The 17,010-nt window shown below is 38.3% G+C and overlaps 2 protein-coding genes across 2 annotated transcripts in view; both read right to left on the minus strand.

Annotated features, from left to right (window-relative positions):
* rb1 (retinoblastoma 1) overlaps positions 1-3,227 on the minus strand; it is an 18,910-nt gene extending 15,683 nt beyond the window's left edge. The window contains exons 1-8 of the mRNA XM_014006713.1: positions 3,109-3,227; positions 2,676-2,796; positions 2,455-2,558; positions 1,844-1,978; positions 1,705-1,743; positions 1,547-1,596; positions 1,269-1,379; positions 637-782 (exon numbers count right to left, since the gene is read on the minus strand). Of these exons, the coding sequence (XP_013862167.1) occupies positions 637-782; positions 1,269-1,379; positions 1,547-1,596; positions 1,705-1,743; positions 1,844-1,978; positions 2,455-2,558; positions 2,676-2,796; positions 3,109-3,227 (825 nt within the window). The remainder of the gene's footprint in view (positions 1-636; positions 783-1,268; positions 1,380-1,546; positions 1,597-1,704; positions 1,744-1,843; positions 1,979-2,454; positions 2,559-2,675; positions 2,797-3,108) is intronic.
* A 669-nt stretch (positions 3,228-3,896) lies between these two features.
* Positions 3,897-14,833, minus strand: slc6a7 (solute carrier family 6 member 7). Its single transcript, XM_014006718.1, has 14 exons — positions 14,364-14,833; positions 12,939-13,155; positions 12,347-12,478; positions 11,276-11,486; positions 10,594-10,732; positions 10,335-10,469; positions 9,225-9,328; positions 9,009-9,133; positions 8,098-8,210; positions 7,882-8,019; positions 7,697-7,796; positions 7,166-7,284; positions 5,918-6,091; positions 3,897-5,813 (listed from the first exon to the last, which is right to left on the minus strand). The coding sequence occupies exons 1-14, from the start codon at positions 14,424-14,426 to the stop codon at positions 5,661-5,663; spliced, it is 1,923 nt and encodes a 640-aa protein (XP_013862172.1). The 5' UTR covers positions 14,427-14,833; the 3' UTR covers positions 3,897-5,660.
* Positions 14,834-17,010: the final 2,177 nt, after the last annotated feature.

Genomic DNA, 17,010 nt, shown 5'->3' on the forward strand with positions numbered 1-17,010 from the left:
ATTTAAACTTTAATGTTTTTAAATATATATATAGTTTGTTTTTCTTTGTACTTGTAAACACATTTAAATCTTTTCATTTATTATTTTTTTGTTTCTTCCCACAAGTCTTTATTTCCATGTGTTGTTTTTACATTTTTCTGTCTCCTGCTTTTACCTTATGCATTTCTGCTTCATTATGCAAATAAGGTGGGCTGCCCTTCTTGGGTCAGCTCCTCTACTATTCATGTGCAGATCTACTGTGCATGCAGAAAAGAAAAAACATACAAACACATGGAAACAAATATATTTAATGAACTGATTCTAATGACAGTTCATTAAAATAAACTGCTGTTCCCATCACTTGCGGCAGCACGAGCGTACACAACTAATCTGTACAAGGATCCTGCTCCTTCYYRTCTTAGGAGGAGAATGAAGACGACCAAATTGTAGTTTGTAAGTTCAGAACATAAACATCTGTTCTGTCGCAAATAATTTGAGATAATAGAAAATAAAGAAAACTTAACAGGTTGAAGAGATATCTACGCAGCACTAGGAGAGACTAAACTGAACTTTTCTTCACTCCTACAYAACATTTATTTAAGGGTTAAAAAGTGGATTTTGCATATGTTTTCTTTAAGGGTAAAAGGAAACTCAAACCTCTTCAACATTGCATTCGTTCTCTTTGCACAAAGTTTCAAGAAGCTGCACGTCGACCTCTGGTTCTGCAGATCGGGATTTGGCTTTGCTCTGGTTGCGGCGAGACGTTCGTGTCAGCGGRCTCTGAACCCTGGTGATGGATGATCCTGCGAGAAAAGCGTCAAAAGCCTTCAAACCATKTAGGCATGTATGTATGTATATCTTTATATATGTATGGGTATGTGTATATATTTATATATGCCCTCCATGTATTTATCCATTTATTTTTCAGGTGAGCGGACAGATGTTGGGTGTGTGGTCCTGTGTTTTGTTGGTGTATATTTAATATCCTTCTAATCGCTATTTCAATCTTTCTAATTACTTTTCTCTCTCTCTATTTTCTCTTCACTTTAAAAAAAAGTCACTGATGATGAAGAAATAAATAAACTAATGATATTTGGTTTCGTTTTCTACTGAAATGACAAAAAAAGCCTTCAAACCAACACGTCTAATTCATGCTTTCCAATGCTAGACAACATATGAGCCTCACCACGTGACACATTTCAGGTTAACGATTCGTTTTAGGAGTATAAAAGCAACGTGTGGTGCATAAAACAACAAACAGGTTTGAAGGAAATGTTGCTGAAGCTCACTGTAAAGAGGCAGCAACAGGTCTGGAGAGCAGCGCTTGATGAACAACTCAAGCGTGCAAAGCAGCAGCTGGAACGATATGACCAGGTCGTCCTCCATCTGCAAGGCTCTTCCTGCAAACAGAACATGACACGAGTCAGCACGAGTTCATTACAAACAACAGAGCTATATAAAAAAAGGTTTTCTGCATAACTTCATTCCCACAGGAACAAATGAATAAAATGAAACATAAATATTTCCACATTGTTTTAGATGTTATGTAAAAACAACATTTTTCTACCTTTGGACAAAAGAAACATTGTCCAGCAGGTCCGCATGGTCTCCCTCTCCCTTCAGATTGAAACACTGAACAGTTACTTCTGCATTTGTTTTTATAAAAAGCACATTATTAAACCGAAGACTGCACATCTGCTGAAGGTGGTGAAAAAAAATACTTACTTCCCTTCAGGGGTCAAAGCAAAGATATTCTTGCAAGTTCTGAAACAAAGAAGGTTTTACGGTTGGGTCGGATTTGTCTGCTCTACTGAAATGAAAAAACTTTTCTTTTTTTTTTCCCTGTCACTCTGTTCTCACTCACTTCTCAAACCTCTGGTAGAGAGCCAGCATCACGTCGAACTTCTTCTCCAGCCGTGTCAGCGCTGCGTTCACTTTGGTGCTTATGGTGTCCAAGTTCACGTCCAACCGTCTCACCAGACCTATGAACTGCTTGAAACTGAAAAAGAAAAAAAAAAGTCAGCTTGAGAGAGATCATTCACTGAAATAAAGAGTCATTCTAGTGCAATTCTATGCACAAGGATTTCTCAAACRTGCATGAAAGAGTCAAAGCAACACTGGGTATGTTTTTGATGAAGGAGTTGCTAACATGAAAGCAGATTTTGCAAAACGTCCTCCCTTTAAAATGAAAACTAGTGATGTCCTGTTGCAGTTGACAGGAGGTGACGTTTGTAGTTCTACAAGTTTGATGGATTATTTAGAAGTTCTGATCATGAAAATAAGAATTAGCTCCACTTTTCAATGTTACTGAACCAAAAAAAAAAATCGAATGTTTGCTGTCAAACAAAATGATGTCTAAAATAATCTGTGCGCGTGGTTTCCTAAACCGAGCAGTGTTCAAATACTGAATAGTGCATGTAATAAGCTGCACTGTGAACACACAAAACCAAAAACTATGAAAAAATGAGAACTTACTTCATTTTAATCACCTTCAGGACTTGAGTCAGAGTAAAACAGCCAACATCTTTGTCTGTTACAGTCACAAACAGACAAGCTCCCCAAAGCTTCTGCTGAGTCTCCTAAAAACATCCAGAACAGAGTAAAAAAAAGTATTCTCCTTTAAGATTTTCAAATATTTAAATAGTTTAAATGATATCTKGTCCAATACAGTTACATGACTTCCTATGAATACATACATCCACTTTATCCATGGATTCCTGGATGGTTTTCCACAGCTCCCAGGCATGATCACAGAGCAGGTCTGTAAYATGAAGGCTCTTACATAAAGTCATGAACTCAGCATCCTTGTCTCTGTGTCTGCAGGGAAAATAAACAAAACACAACTTTAGCTGACAACACAGCCTCAGTGTTGCACTTCTGCCTGGTAGCCTGAGCTTTATGCTCTGTGACAGCATACCTTTAGTTATTATTATAATATTAGTAAACAGTTCTTGTCTGTGATGAGTTGTGTTAGGTTGTATTAGATCTAATAGGCCTGACTTGCTAAGAGGTTAGTCACAAGGTAAAATAATGGGTGAACAATTTGGATAAACAGTCTAATATTAAAAAGAAACCAAACTCTTAGCTGCTGCTGTTGTGTCCTTACTGAAAAATCAAAACTTTTCTTACTTTTCCTCAGATAAGTCTGGACTCTTGTCTGGAGAGGCGCGGCTGTCAGCACTYGGCTTCGGCTCCGGCTTGTTGTTGCTGCCTTTTATCATCCCGGAGTTGCGTTTTCTAGGCGGCATACTACAAAAAGTGTCTGTTTTCCTCACAAGCAACGCTAATAAATGTACACTTGTGGTGGTGGCGTCGTTGTRTAAGCGTAACAGCTAATGTCGCCCAAGTTTAAAACCCAGTGCAAGTCCCCGGAGCAACAATACAACAAAATCCGACGTACTTCCTGAAACCGTTCAAAGATGTGCTCGTTATCTKAACCGGCGTAAGCAGCGGGGAGGCGGTGTCATCGTCTTATCCAGTTTACGATAACAATTCCGTTAGTAAGGCGCTGCCAGATGAGTTTTTTGTCGCTAATCAACTCATATGGTGTCGAAATAAACATTAGATAGCAAGGTAATAGTCAGATTATTATACTGAGCTAAAAGTAGTAAGTGACCACACTGAGCGGTCTTCGGGACGATAYGATAAACAAAAACGAGCTAACCCCAAGCTAGTTAGATGAAAACGCGGGAAAATATATTTACGTATATCCGGTTTCTTTGAATTATGTCTTTTAGGGAAGACACCAGCAGAGGGCGTTAACTATCAACATTGTCTAGTCCTGAGCAGAAGAACTTGCTATTATTACTAGTATTACATACTTGGCATTAAAATGTTCTCCTCGTTGTTTTTGACCGTGCAAATTTATTCTCACAACCTGTGTCGGTTTAGACATTATTCACATGCTTGTCAAATGATTCATTACACAGTAAAATGTGTTTATTTTATTCATCCAGAAATCTGGACCTTACAAAACTTGTCTTATGGAAAGTAAACAAAACCATCTAAGATTTGTTAACCACAATATGGCACTTTGATCTTTTCTGTGTAGAAAACGTTTTTTTAATTGACAAAGTGCATCTAGATCTTCTGAAGCAGGATTTTATTGAAAGGTCTTAAACAACCAACATCTGACTTATTGTAGATGCATCTTTGAGTGAGCTCAGTTGGAGAGAAAAAARAGTTTATTTCTGAWCAGMWTGATGACCAAGGTGGTTTGCTGCCATCTTTAAACTCTAGCACAGCAGGTCATGTGTATGCAAATTCAAAAGCCTTTGCATCAATGCCCGTTTTGCATGAGAATATTATTTTTGCAGGTACATTTTCTGCTCTAATTTCTCTAAGCTGCACTGGAAATGCCACAGCTAGCTGTTGCTGCTGCTATTTAAGTTTTAAGATAAGCACATAAATAACTAATGCAAAACTGACAGCAATGTAAAGCTGTATAAAATAGCATTTGTGTACTTTTTATTCTGAAGTCATTAAAAAAAGCAACAATCCATTATGGTCTCTACTTTGGACAAGCCATTAGCTTGTGATTCTGATCAGAATTATCCTTTATTACTAAAAAATTGATGCTAATCAAAGAGCTATCTACAACAGGTTTAAAATACAACAAGTAYAAATTGTTTATAACCTTTCCACAAAAGCCCACTTAAAAGACGTGAATTATGTCATAAAGGACATTTGAAACCAAGTTTCACTTGAWGAAAAGGATAAATCTTCTATCTTCTCTTTAAAAAAGGCTTTTTTATTTTCAAAAGCTGCACCTATCAGTATAAATGTTATTTTTGCTAGGATGGTCACATAATTGCTTTCTAAATTAATTTGTTAAATTGTTTAATTTTCAGAAGGAAACAAACAGCTGGTTTAAAATGAAAGAGGTCAACCAGARCATCCATCCAYTTTCTTTACTTGCTCCTTCCCACAGAAAACCTGTCTGGCCCAGCTCTGGCCCACACAAGGTACTAACGCTCAGCCTGGATACTACAAAGAATGACGTCCCTTTGGTGGCTCAGACGTGGTTTGCCAGAGGTGGCGCATGACAGATTTGGGCTTCGTAAAGCAAACCACAAACGGGCCAGTTGTAACATATTATTATTATAATTATTATTATATTCCTTATTGCCAAGCCTGGCCCACATCCAGTGGACAAACCACCAGGTCTGGCCCACACCTGTCTGCTATGTGGGTTCTTTGCGGGTTGAAGGCACCTGGCGTCTCTCTCACTGTGAGAGGTGTGGGGGACACCCTGGACAAGTTGCAAGTCCTTCACAGAACCATTCACTCTCACTCCCACCAATTTAGAGTTACCAGTTAACCTAMTGTCATGTGTTTTCTGTCTGTGGGAGGAAACCAGAGAGCACCKGCGAGTGTTTAGGGTGAACATGTAAACTCGACTCAGATAAGCCTCAGACCAGGAGGGGAGCCTGGGACCTTCAGGCTCAGAGGTGACAGCTCGCCCCCAACCAAAACATCTGAAGGTTTCTCTGACACGTGGACGGTACTTAATAAAACTGTTCACACATCATATAAATAAAGGGAATATTCCACACTGCCCTGCACAGTYTGATCAGGAAGAGCCACCAACCGCTGGGGGTCAGTCACAAAATAATAAGTCCRTTTTCCTCTTCACACAGTTTGCTCATTACGAGTCCATCGCTGCTGCTTTACGCCTGGCTTCACATCTCCCACTCCATCCCAGTATAATCCATGTCCGTCAGCGTGACGGTGAACGGAGCCTCCACTATCTCGGGCTCCACGTACTCCTCCCCTCTCTGGGTGTTCAAGTCAACCCTCCATGAATTCAAGGGTCGAATCGATTTCTGGAAACGCTGAAAAACAAACAAACAAAAAAAACAGAGACCATCACAAACCCACACAGTCCACCTGATTCAGTTACAGAGTTGGAGCTGATAGTTTGTGTCAGCTCACTGACCTCTTTCAGTGTTCCAGTTTCTCTGCTGATGGCCACGACGGCCCAGATGAGAATCTGCAGGCAGCAGGTGGCGCCCATGCACGCCCCCAAGGCTTTCCCCCACTGTGGGTACACGTAGGAGCCATAGCGGAGCGGCGTGTTGTACATCTCCATGAAGATGTAGATCAGGATGAACTATAAGACACAGATAAGAGAAAAAGTGTTACGTGAAAGGGCAGGTATTTTGATCCTTCAGCCGCTTCCTGTTTTATTTTTGTGGGTCTTTAGAACGCAGTGCGTCAGCCCTCATCAGATTACTCTTTCATTTGAAACAACAGTACAGAAAGCTTCAGTGGGGACTGGTTGTGAAACACAAAACAGGTTCACGCYACACAAAGAAGTAAAATAATAGAAAAGGTGACATCACTCAGGCAAACAATACAAAATGTCAGTCCTCTGTGTTCATGAGGTATAATTTCATCTCCCAGTAACACTGCAGCTAATAATGGTTACAGTTATAATAAGATACAGTTAAAGCAAAACAAAAGTTCACYCTCTTTCAGCCCTTGAGTTTTTAAACATCATGACATAAAAAAGTTGTTTTTTTAAATCAGGCTCTAAAATTATTCAAATCCAACCTCAGAGGTACAAAAATACACAACTAATTCCACCATGTTGCTAAACAAAACCTGTTCTTTCAGCATCACGTATCATCTTTAGCAGCAACAACCTGAAGCTTTTTATAGGACTTCACCAGTTTCTCATCACTGTGGAGGAATTCTGACCCACTCTTCTTTACATTTTTATTAAATAACATTTACATTTAAATCTAAGAAAGTAGAACACATCACCCCAGTTTTAAACTGGCTCCTTGTATCACAGAGATTAGACCTTAAAGGAAACAAATCAGCTTTTAAATCCTTCTTTTTCACATTTAAATTGTTCAGTGGAACTGCAATGCTTTTTGGTCTAAATTCATCCTAATTTTACCTCCACAAGCCCCTTGTTGTTGAAATGTGTGTCACAATAACACAGTTTTTAATTAAATTTCAAACAAATACTGACATGGTGGGTCTGTTGTTTTTGTTCATGAGGCTAAATTAGAATAATGTAGGAGCTGGTAATGACAAATGACCTTCTTCTTTTTCTCTGGACTGTATTTCACTGCATCTGACTTCCAAGAACACACAGAGCAGCTACACTTTTTCAAAATAAAAGCTGAAATTACACACCTGCCAGTAAAAAATCTGGTATGGTTGTTGTACTCACCAGCAGAAGAAAAGGTGTGCAGAAAACCCAGCAGGCTTTGAAGTAAATCAGCACTTTGCTGCACCATGGAGGGCAGTGACGAATCATATCAATAATGTCCTGGCAAAACTGGTTGACCCCTAAAAGAAAAAAAAACGTTCATCAACAGATGCAGCCTAGACTAGAATATCTTTAGCGTGACAGTAAATACTTTTTTTATTTTAAAGTCTAAAGTTGTAACACGATCAGAGGTCACTTTAATTGTATTCAATCTTAGATTTTTCTACCTGGATTATTGAAATGCATTAGGGTACATCAAGTTGTTCAGAGAGGATGCTAACTACCATAAGCTTCCCTTTTTGCACGTGAAGCTAGCTTACACAGTGGAGCATCTCATGCTCTCCAGTCTTTAAATACAGTAAATGAGTCCTCCAGATGGGAAGCCAAACATCTTTTACTACAGAATAGAAAGCCAGTTGTTTTGGATTGCTTTTTAAGTGGAATGACATCGATGCAATGAGTGTGGCATGATGGTTAGGGTGAAAGTGATACCATAGAAGAAGGAGATGCCAAGGCACATGAACAATGTGATGATGATGAGGCCAAAACTAGTGCTGAAGGAGTCTATGAGGGTGAACCAGTAAATTCCTCCCTGCGAAAACACACACACACAGCTTATCAAGATGCAGACACAACTGAGTTTTCACACAGAATAACGTTGATTAAAAAAAACTCACATCTGTCACTAAGAGGAGGCCCATCAGGTAGAAGACAAAACACAGACAGCCCAAGAATAAGGACTTGTGCAGCGTGTTTCTCCTCAGGTTTGGAAACTCATCCAGCACAGCTGTGGTGATGCCCTCCATGTTGCCAAACTGCGATGCAACAAAACACATTTAGAGGGGAAGGTGTGGGGACATACAGATGTTTGTAATGTGTGTGCCCAATCTTACCAGYGTATCCACCCCGAGCATAAACAACATGAGGAAGAATATAACGGACCAAAACGCAGAACCTGGCAGCAGAGCAAGGGCTTCTGGGTAAGCAACAAAAGCCAGCCCCGGACCTGGAGGCAAGAAWGTGTTATATAAGTCACATGTCAAACTCAAGGCCTGCGGGCTAATTGTGGCCTGCCACAGCATTTTATGCTGCTTTAAAGCCAGCACTGACCCTAAACTATTTCTCCCATACTATTGATTATTTTACCCACAAAATAACGGTATCTCACCACWAGGTGGGGCTGCACAGACTTCAAAGGTAGCTGCCAGTGTCAAAATTTGCTCTGTAAAATCTCCATTTCACTACATTTATGCTGGATGATTTTGCTAAGGCTCAGTTATACAGGGAAGTGKGAATTTCCCACTTATACATAAAATCAAGAACATTGTGGACAACCCTGACCATCCTCTTTATCAGACTGTCATAGAAAGACAAAGTGTCTTCAGTCGGAGTCTTCTTCAACTTCGCTGTAACACAGACCGCTACAGATGATCTTTCCTGCCCACAGCCATCAGCTTATAGTATTTATGTTTTTTTTTATTTCACATTTAGTCAGTTGTACATGTAGTACTTTTTAGTGTTTATAAGAGGAAGTGTTAAAACTCTGTTCCTATGCAGGAAATACCACGTAGAGCTCAGTTATTATTTGTTAGCAATGCTTAGCAGTAGCAATGACACGAGGAATCGGAAGTTTTGTGTTTAGCCAAAGTTAAACATGAAACATCAAAGTTAATTACAACTGGCCCTTTGAGGGTCCCCATAACGCTCATGTGGCCCTCGRGGAAATTGACTTTGACGCCCCTGATTTAAGTGATAAAATGTCCTAAGATAAGTCTGAAAATGTGAATTAAAACAAGCACAGTACCTGTATCGGCCACCTCTCCGACAGGTACGCCCTTTCTCCACGCCATGTGACCCAGGATGGAGAAAATAGCAAATCCTGCGAAGAAGCTTGTGCTGCAGTTTCCTAACGTGATAACGATAGTGTCCCTGACGTTTAAAAAAAAGGGGGATCAAAAGATTGACTCAGACAACAAACAACAAAAGCAAACAACAAAAGCAAACAATGCAGCAAACTCACCTGATGACGTTGTTGTCAAACTTATTGTAAGACGCCATAGAAAGCAGTCCTCCAACGCCGATACCTAATGAGTAAAAGATCTGCGAGGCTGCGTCATTCCACACCTGCAACGTTTCAGACAGAAATTTAGGCCAGACCTACAAAGAAGGTTCAACAAATCCAGGGTTTCTTCAGGGTAGCTGGATTATCTAACCCTAAAATGTAAGACCTCACTTAATGGTATTACAAAGCTTTCAACTAGGATGTCAGAYTTTAGATAAGTCCTGAATCACCCAGAATACACTTCTTCAAAGTGYTGAACTGAGAGGAAGTTTCAACTTTGTTGTTTTTATTTTTTACTTTTAAACACGCTTTGCAATGGACAAAACCAAAAACAATCCAGTGACTGAGCTCCATAAAATGTCATCTTCTGTCTCACAGACAATGCTACGCAAAGTTTTAAATCTGACAAGTACAATACACTCAAACATGAAAGTTTTTTTTTAATATGTATACAAGCGGAAAGCAAACCTTTTATGGTTCAATGGCACTTTACAAAAAATAAAAAATAAATAAAAAAATCAAGAATAAAAATTAGTTCCTGATCTTCAGCAGCTAACAGGAACAAACAACCTGCTTCTGTTTTTGACAAAATAAGCCTCATTTCTGTTGAAATACCTGTGGCTTTTTGCTCAAAGGCAGAAGTAAAGATGTAACTCACAAGTTACAACTCAGGAGAGAAATAATCATTTGATTTATTTATGTACTTAAAAGGACAGGGTGCATTATAATCCAACAAAATACAGATAAAATGCAGATTTGTGATGCTCAAAATCTTGAACGTTTTAAGTCCCTAAATCTGAATCTTCCAGCTGAGCTCAAGTCTGCTAACGTGGTCCGGTCCAGTTCAGTCCAGCTCTGCAGAAGAAGCTGCAGGGTCTGGGTCTCTCACTGCTTTGTGCTTAATTACTGTATGTTTTTGTCCGTGTTTCCATGAGAGAAGTTTTTTGTTCAATAATTTGTTGATTTTCACCTTGCTGCTTGTCTTTATGTKTCTATCTTTGTAAATTAGGTCTTGCAGTGTAAAGTGAGTTTACATGTAAATAAAAACTCCTCTTGTGTGCCATCTACCTGTGCGTTCGCCAAGCGGCTCCAGTCCGGCGTGAGGTAGAAAGCAACGCCTTGCAGCGAACCCTCCAGCGTGGCTCCTCGGATGATCAAAACGACGAGGACAAAGTATGGGAAGGTGGCCGTCACATAAACCACCTGAAAACACCGACAGACGCACATTAGAGCAACAAAATAGACCAGAGAGAAAATTGTGGCAGTTTTCAGGTTGAAAGCTAAAAATAAAACAAAAAAAAAACACCAGAATTTTTTTTTAATTCACCTTCCCCGAGCTGCGGATGCCCTTCAGAATGCAGAGGAAGATTATAATCCAGGCAGCCAGAAGGCACAGGGCCAGGGGCCACCGCACAGGGCCGGGGTCATGAAGACCCTCACTGTTAACTACACCCAACACGTTCTCACTACGAGATGAGCAGACATAAAATATAAATAAATCACAGCTTCTCCTCACATTTTAAATGAGACAAAAAAAATTAGCTGCTTCATTTATGAGTAGAGCTAACATTTTCTTAAATTATTTAACAATAAAAAAAGAATTACTTACATTTTGATAAATCTATTCTCTTTAATAAATAAAAATAAAAGCTTYCTACAATGTCATTWTTATTTTCTGGGTAGTTTATCAGACCTATAATAAAACACAGTGTTTGACGTATTAAAAATGACTTTACATTAATGATTAACTTTGCAAATTGAGAAGTATTTAAAGTTCACACTATTATTAGATGTTATACAAGCTGTAAAGTTCTCCAACTTATTAGTTGAAAAAAAAACAGGTTTGAAGGGTTTGTTTTTGGCAAACAAACTTATTTGAACCTCTTTAGTTTGGATTATTAAAAACAAATACACAGAAAAGACATTAAACACAGAATTACTTTTAGTTTAGTCACATTTTAAATAAGCTGAAGCTGTGCATTTTTAACCGTGCAAACCAAAGAACTTACTTCCAGAAAATCTCAGTGGGGCTGCGTGCTTTTTCAGAGCCRTTCCCAGCAGCAGAGGCGTTCCCACAGACGGCTGCGTTAGCCTTAGCATCACACGACCAGGGCAGGGGGCTCTGAAAGGAGCTGCCCAGGTAGTAAAACGTCCACGCTATGATCACGTTATAGTAGAGACACACTAATGTGGACACACACAGCATCCCAATTCCAATGCCTGCAAAAGAAAGACAAAAAAAATAAAATAAAATATAGGACACAAGTACCTCATTAAGTTAAAAACACTTAAATAAAACAGTAGCTGTTAGAAGATATCTGCAGAATTTAGTTGTTAAATAAAAACATTTGGATCATAATTAGGCACAGTTTTATTTTTTACCAGCTTTTTACCTTCTGAGTTAAAGAGACGATGCATTAAGGCTGGGGTCACAAAGTTTGTTCAGGGGCAATTTTTTTCTTAAACTTTGCAGGGTCCAAATTTTGATGATGACATTAATGAAAGAATGAAACAAAAATCCTCAAATATTTAGACTTAATTATTATTTTTATTAATAAGATGCTGTGATTTATTAAAATATAATCATATACTGTATTTACCGTAATTATATTTAATATGTTAAACTTCTTGCAAAATTAACAGGTGAGAAATGACGGTTCAGAAGACATGGTGACCCAATGTGATCCAAATTGTCAGGACATTGTGTGTTAAATGTGTGCCATTCTGAATGTTGTTTCACGCTGTAACATTTTAGACAGCTTAGGAAAATTTTGTCCAACGCTGACGGTGCCAGCTCCCTTTTGAAAAATAGGTGGCGTATCTCAACGAGGTTTTTATCTGATTGAATAAAAGAATATATCTATAAAATTAATAAACCAATTTGTTAAACACAAAGCAAAAGGCTGACGAGGCAGAAACTACAAGAAGACTGGAAGGAAACACGATAATTATCCAAAACTGGATCATTTCAAGCTGTTTGCTGTTTTCTAATTAATCATAAACATATAGTCAAATGAAGCTACCACCCTGTTTATTTCTGAAACACTGGGTGGTCCGAGACGCTCAGAGGAGATCATTACCTTTAAGCAAAGGACAACATTTCCACACAGTGATGGGACCGGCTGCACCATACTGGCCTAAACTCAGCTCCATGAGGAAGAGAGGAACCCCCGTCACAAACAGCATGATGAAGTAGGGGATGAGAAACACACCTGTGAAGATCGGAAAGTCTTAGGAAGATTGGTGCTTGAGGAAAAAAAAAACTATAAAATCACAAGAATATTATGTGCATATGGACAGCCTGTAGAGACATGTTGACTTTTAACTGCAGCTTCGCAGACAGATCTTATTCAGCTGTTCATCGAGCTTCAACACATCTGATTTCAGGTGAATTGTGCATAAAGCTACAAAAAGAGGCCGTATGTCTGAAGTGTAATCAAGGAAAAAAAAAACAGTGCTTTGAAGATCGGGTAAATCCTCTGTGATCTAAGCTGCCATAGAAAACTCTGGGCTAAATCTGCTAAATGCATCACCCTGATTGAGGAAAGCACACACCCAAGAGTTAAGCAAAGACAGCYTCTTGACCAGACTAGTGTAACAACTTGTTTCAGACACACACCCAGGCATTAAAAGCATTTAAGACTTAAAAGGACATGCTTCGAAACCGCTCACCTCCTCCATTACGATAACAGAGGTACGGAAACCGCCACACGTTGCCCAATCCCACGCAGTATCCGATACAGGACAGCAGGAACTCGTACTTCCCACCCCACTGCTCCCGTGGGATGACGTCGGGACTCGGGGCTCGGGGCTCAGACTGCGGCTCTGGAGACGTTGCTGGATGGTGGCCGTTCTGAGCCACGGTATGTCCATTCTGATACGATGAATTCTTAAAGACAAAGTACGGTTGACGTTTTACCAGAGAAATCCTTGTCTATGGGAGAAATCCCAGACGGTGCAGAGAAGAGAGATTCGAATTGAGCGAAGGCAAGGGCCAGGCTAGATAACACAGGGTTATCACAGTAATAAATTACATTATCAAGTATTTATTTCAAGCATTTGTTGGTTACAGCAAGAACATTTTGTATGATCTAACTACTTGTTTTAAAAGCATCTAATGGATTTAATTTCCCTTCCTGCAATATRTTAAAACTATAAAGAAGAGAGGAACTATTTTCTTCAATGAAGAGAGGAACTTGATGATGGAGACAGGCGTAAAGCTTCTGCTTTCTGTGTTGTCACTGTAATTGGTCAGCTTTTCAGTCACGCATTAGGATTTTTTTTAATACTGTATAATTACAATTTTGTTTCAAAAATGTTACAATTTGAGATATTTTACAAATTTAACTATAAACAAAACAGGGAACAGATCACATTGTGACAGCATGTGGTGGAATAAAGAAAGACGTTAAGAATGTTGTTTCTCATGGAAATACAATGATGAGGAATAGGTGTACTAATTGTATATTATTTTCTCAGAGGTCAAATAAACATGTTCAACTTGATTTAATGTACTAAAAAAGTTCATTATTGTTACCATAATCTGGTAGATCACTGCAAACAGGAAGAGCAGGTCTCTGTGATAACAACTCAATCAGCTTTCATCTCTTTGTTATTTATATATACAGTTTTTTGTTTGTTTTTTGTTACAATAAATTAAAATGTTTGTCATTATTTTGTTAATTATTTTGGGTGGGGTGGGGTGGGATCTTTTTTCTTTTGGGTTTAAGGTACCTAAATCAGGAGAAACAAGCTAAAATAAAGAATAATGTTTACAAAAACATTAGTGACTCTTTTAGCTTCACTTTCCTTTTAAAAGAAATAACATGTAACGAGATAACTTGAGAAAGTCTTGCGTACGCACATCCATTTAAAAACAGATTGCAGATGTTCCGCCTGTACCGGTGTCCTTGAACGCACCACGAATGCGGACAGACAGGTTTGACCGCCTCCTGATGAGGAGTTCACTGTCGGTATCGAGTCCCGGCAAGTTAAAGTACCCTCACAAAAAGCTTAAAATATTATATTAGTTATAGTTTCAACCATAGCAGGGTGATTTTAAAGTGAATAGAGCTCCACAGACCTCCTGTCTCTTACCTGCGCTGTGCTGCCTCCTCCGGCGGGGCTCCCGGCTGCTGTTTTGCCGCTTTTGTCCTGCATTTCCTCCCGGCGGAGCGGCAGTCTTTATTTTATTTATTATCCTTTAACTCCACATTTCATTCCGGAGAGGGAGACGCCGAGATGCTAAAGTTTTTAGAGGCCAGTCGGTGAAGAGAGGCAGAGTCTAGACATCAGTGATGACGATGACGAAACTGGGCGGCTGGCGTTGAAGGTGAGGGGCGGGGACACGGAGCGCAGGTGCCGCATACAGGAAGAAGCACCGCCCGCTCCTTGAACGCCGGGCGGACTGGAAGAAAGGATGTAAACAAACTGGGTAACTAGGGCCAACGTGAGGTAAACAGAGTCATGTCTGGGTGGGGGTGTAACTAAATAAATAAAATCAACAATACCAGAAGCATGGGGTTTTATATTGTGACTTTATTTTGACTGAAACATAATTAATCTTTAGAGCAGGACCAGTCAACTGGCGGTCCGCGGGCCACATCTGGCCAAATGTGACTTCAGTCCAGCCCGCCAATGAGATATTATTATTATTATTATTATTATTATTATTATTATTATTATTATTATTATTATTATTATTATAATTATTTGGTTGAATATAAAAATAGATTTTAAATCAATTCTAATTTTTTCTCTGATTGTTTTTTTATTTTTTATTTTTTAACATAATGCAGTGTTTCCCCTACCATTATCAGACAACATGGAAGTCCAGCCCCATGAGTAGTTTAGTTGAATAGCCCTGCTTTAGAGTATTGGTTCCCAAAGTTGAGGTCAGGGTCCCACTGTGGGTCACAAAAGATTGAATTAGGAGTTTTGTGATAATATCCAAAAAGATGAGCTTGATATTTCTGCTATATTAATTCTAATTATTATCATTATTGCAGCACATCATTTGTTAGAGACTTTTTTATTTACTTAGAAGCAGTTGTTGCAACATTTAGCACTTCAAGACATCTTGGATAACACACAGGAGGAGTGTCTAAATATTACAAGTTGTTATGAGGTGGAGTATGGAGGTGAAATATAAATACTGTAGTTTGGTGAACATTTGAAACACTTGTTTTTACTTTCTTTTTTTGTTTTTCTACTTTGTTTTCAACAGTCTTGTGTTTGAGGTAAAATGTATTTGTAACTTTAGATTTTGGTTCACTTCTTTTCTTTGCAGAAAACACAAAAAATGTATAAAATATGATATAATAAAGTAATAACAAATAAACTGGAAATGAACAAGTTTTGCAGCTTTTTAATATTGAGTCAATAACATCATCAATGCTTTTTAAGTAGATTTAGTGTATTGTCTGTGGCAGGTGACAAATATTATCATGACTCTGAAATATAAAACAAGATTTAACAAATTATTTCTTAATGAGAGGTGTTGCAGAACAGAGAATTAAAAACTGTAACAGGCTTTAAAACACGCTGGATAAAGTATGCAAAGAAATAACATGCATGAAGAACAGTGGGAGGTATAAAATCAACTGGGTACAGAACAAAAGGAAGACAGTAAATACACCTGACAGCAATAAACAAGGGGGAAGTAACTCTAACAGAAGCAAAGAACAGGACCATAAAAAACAAACGACAGAATCTTAACTAATTCCTTCAAGAAATACAGATAATTTCAAGTAGATTGTTTTTAAAAAAGAGACAATTTTTTATGATTTAAAGCATCACGATTGATTGTCACGATCCCCAAAAGCTCTGCCAATTAAAAAGTGACTCCAAACCTTTTAAAGCTAAAGTCACTCCTGATCACTCGAGTTAAAGTGGGAAGATTGAGAAATTTAGGTTTAACCCAGGTATGACAGAAGCTGTAAACTTTGTATTAATTTGCCTGTGCATGTGGAAGTGACGATGAACCAACATGAGTTTGTCAAGAAAACTGAATGACTCAGGTATTTTCAAAGCTGCTAACCACAAACACTCAGCAAAACTACATGAAAACCAAAGTTAATGGAAATGTTTGGTAGATTATTTCTTTGTTGTAACAATGTTTTCTTAGTAATAAATCTTATACCGTTGGAAAGCCTGTTAATTTCCCTTTTAAACAGAGTCACATTAGTAAGGAACATGCATTTGTGGGATGAGCAGACTGCATACAAACCAACATGCTGTCAGAATGTGAAATTTATATTTCTCATCCAACCATAATTAAATTCACTCTATCCTGGACGCACCATCTAGGTAAGTTTAATTTTATTTATTTTTAATAAAAACAAAATGAAACAGGAATAACAAGGCTATTTTTAAAAAGTAAGGAAGTAAAAAGTCCAGTGTTGTATAAAGTACCTCAAAGTACTTGAGTAAAAGTACAAGTATCTTACCATAAAATTTCTTTAATAAAAGTTCAAGTCTCCTCTAAGAATATTACTTGAGTGAAAGTCTTAAAGTATCTAATATATTTTGTACTTAAGTATCAAAAGTAAATTTCTGACCTAAAATGTACTTAAGTATCAAAAGTAAAACTATTGAGTAGAAATGAGTGGCTAGACTTCCCTAAATGACATTTATTGGGAGTTGGTGAGACCCTCAAAAACGTTTTTCTAAAGGCCAAAATGGCTATATTGTCATTTAAAAATGTTAATGTTAAAAAGTTAGTATGCACTAGTCATATATATAT

This window comes from Austrofundulus limnaeus, unplaced genomic scaffold (assembly GCF_001266775.1).
Source record: "Austrofundulus limnaeus strain Quisiro unplaced genomic scaffold, Austrofundulus_limnaeus-1.0 Scaffold37, whole genome shotgun sequence".
Taxonomy (NCBI): domain Eukaryota; kingdom Metazoa; phylum Chordata; class Actinopteri; order Cyprinodontiformes; family Rivulidae; genus Austrofundulus; species Austrofundulus limnaeus.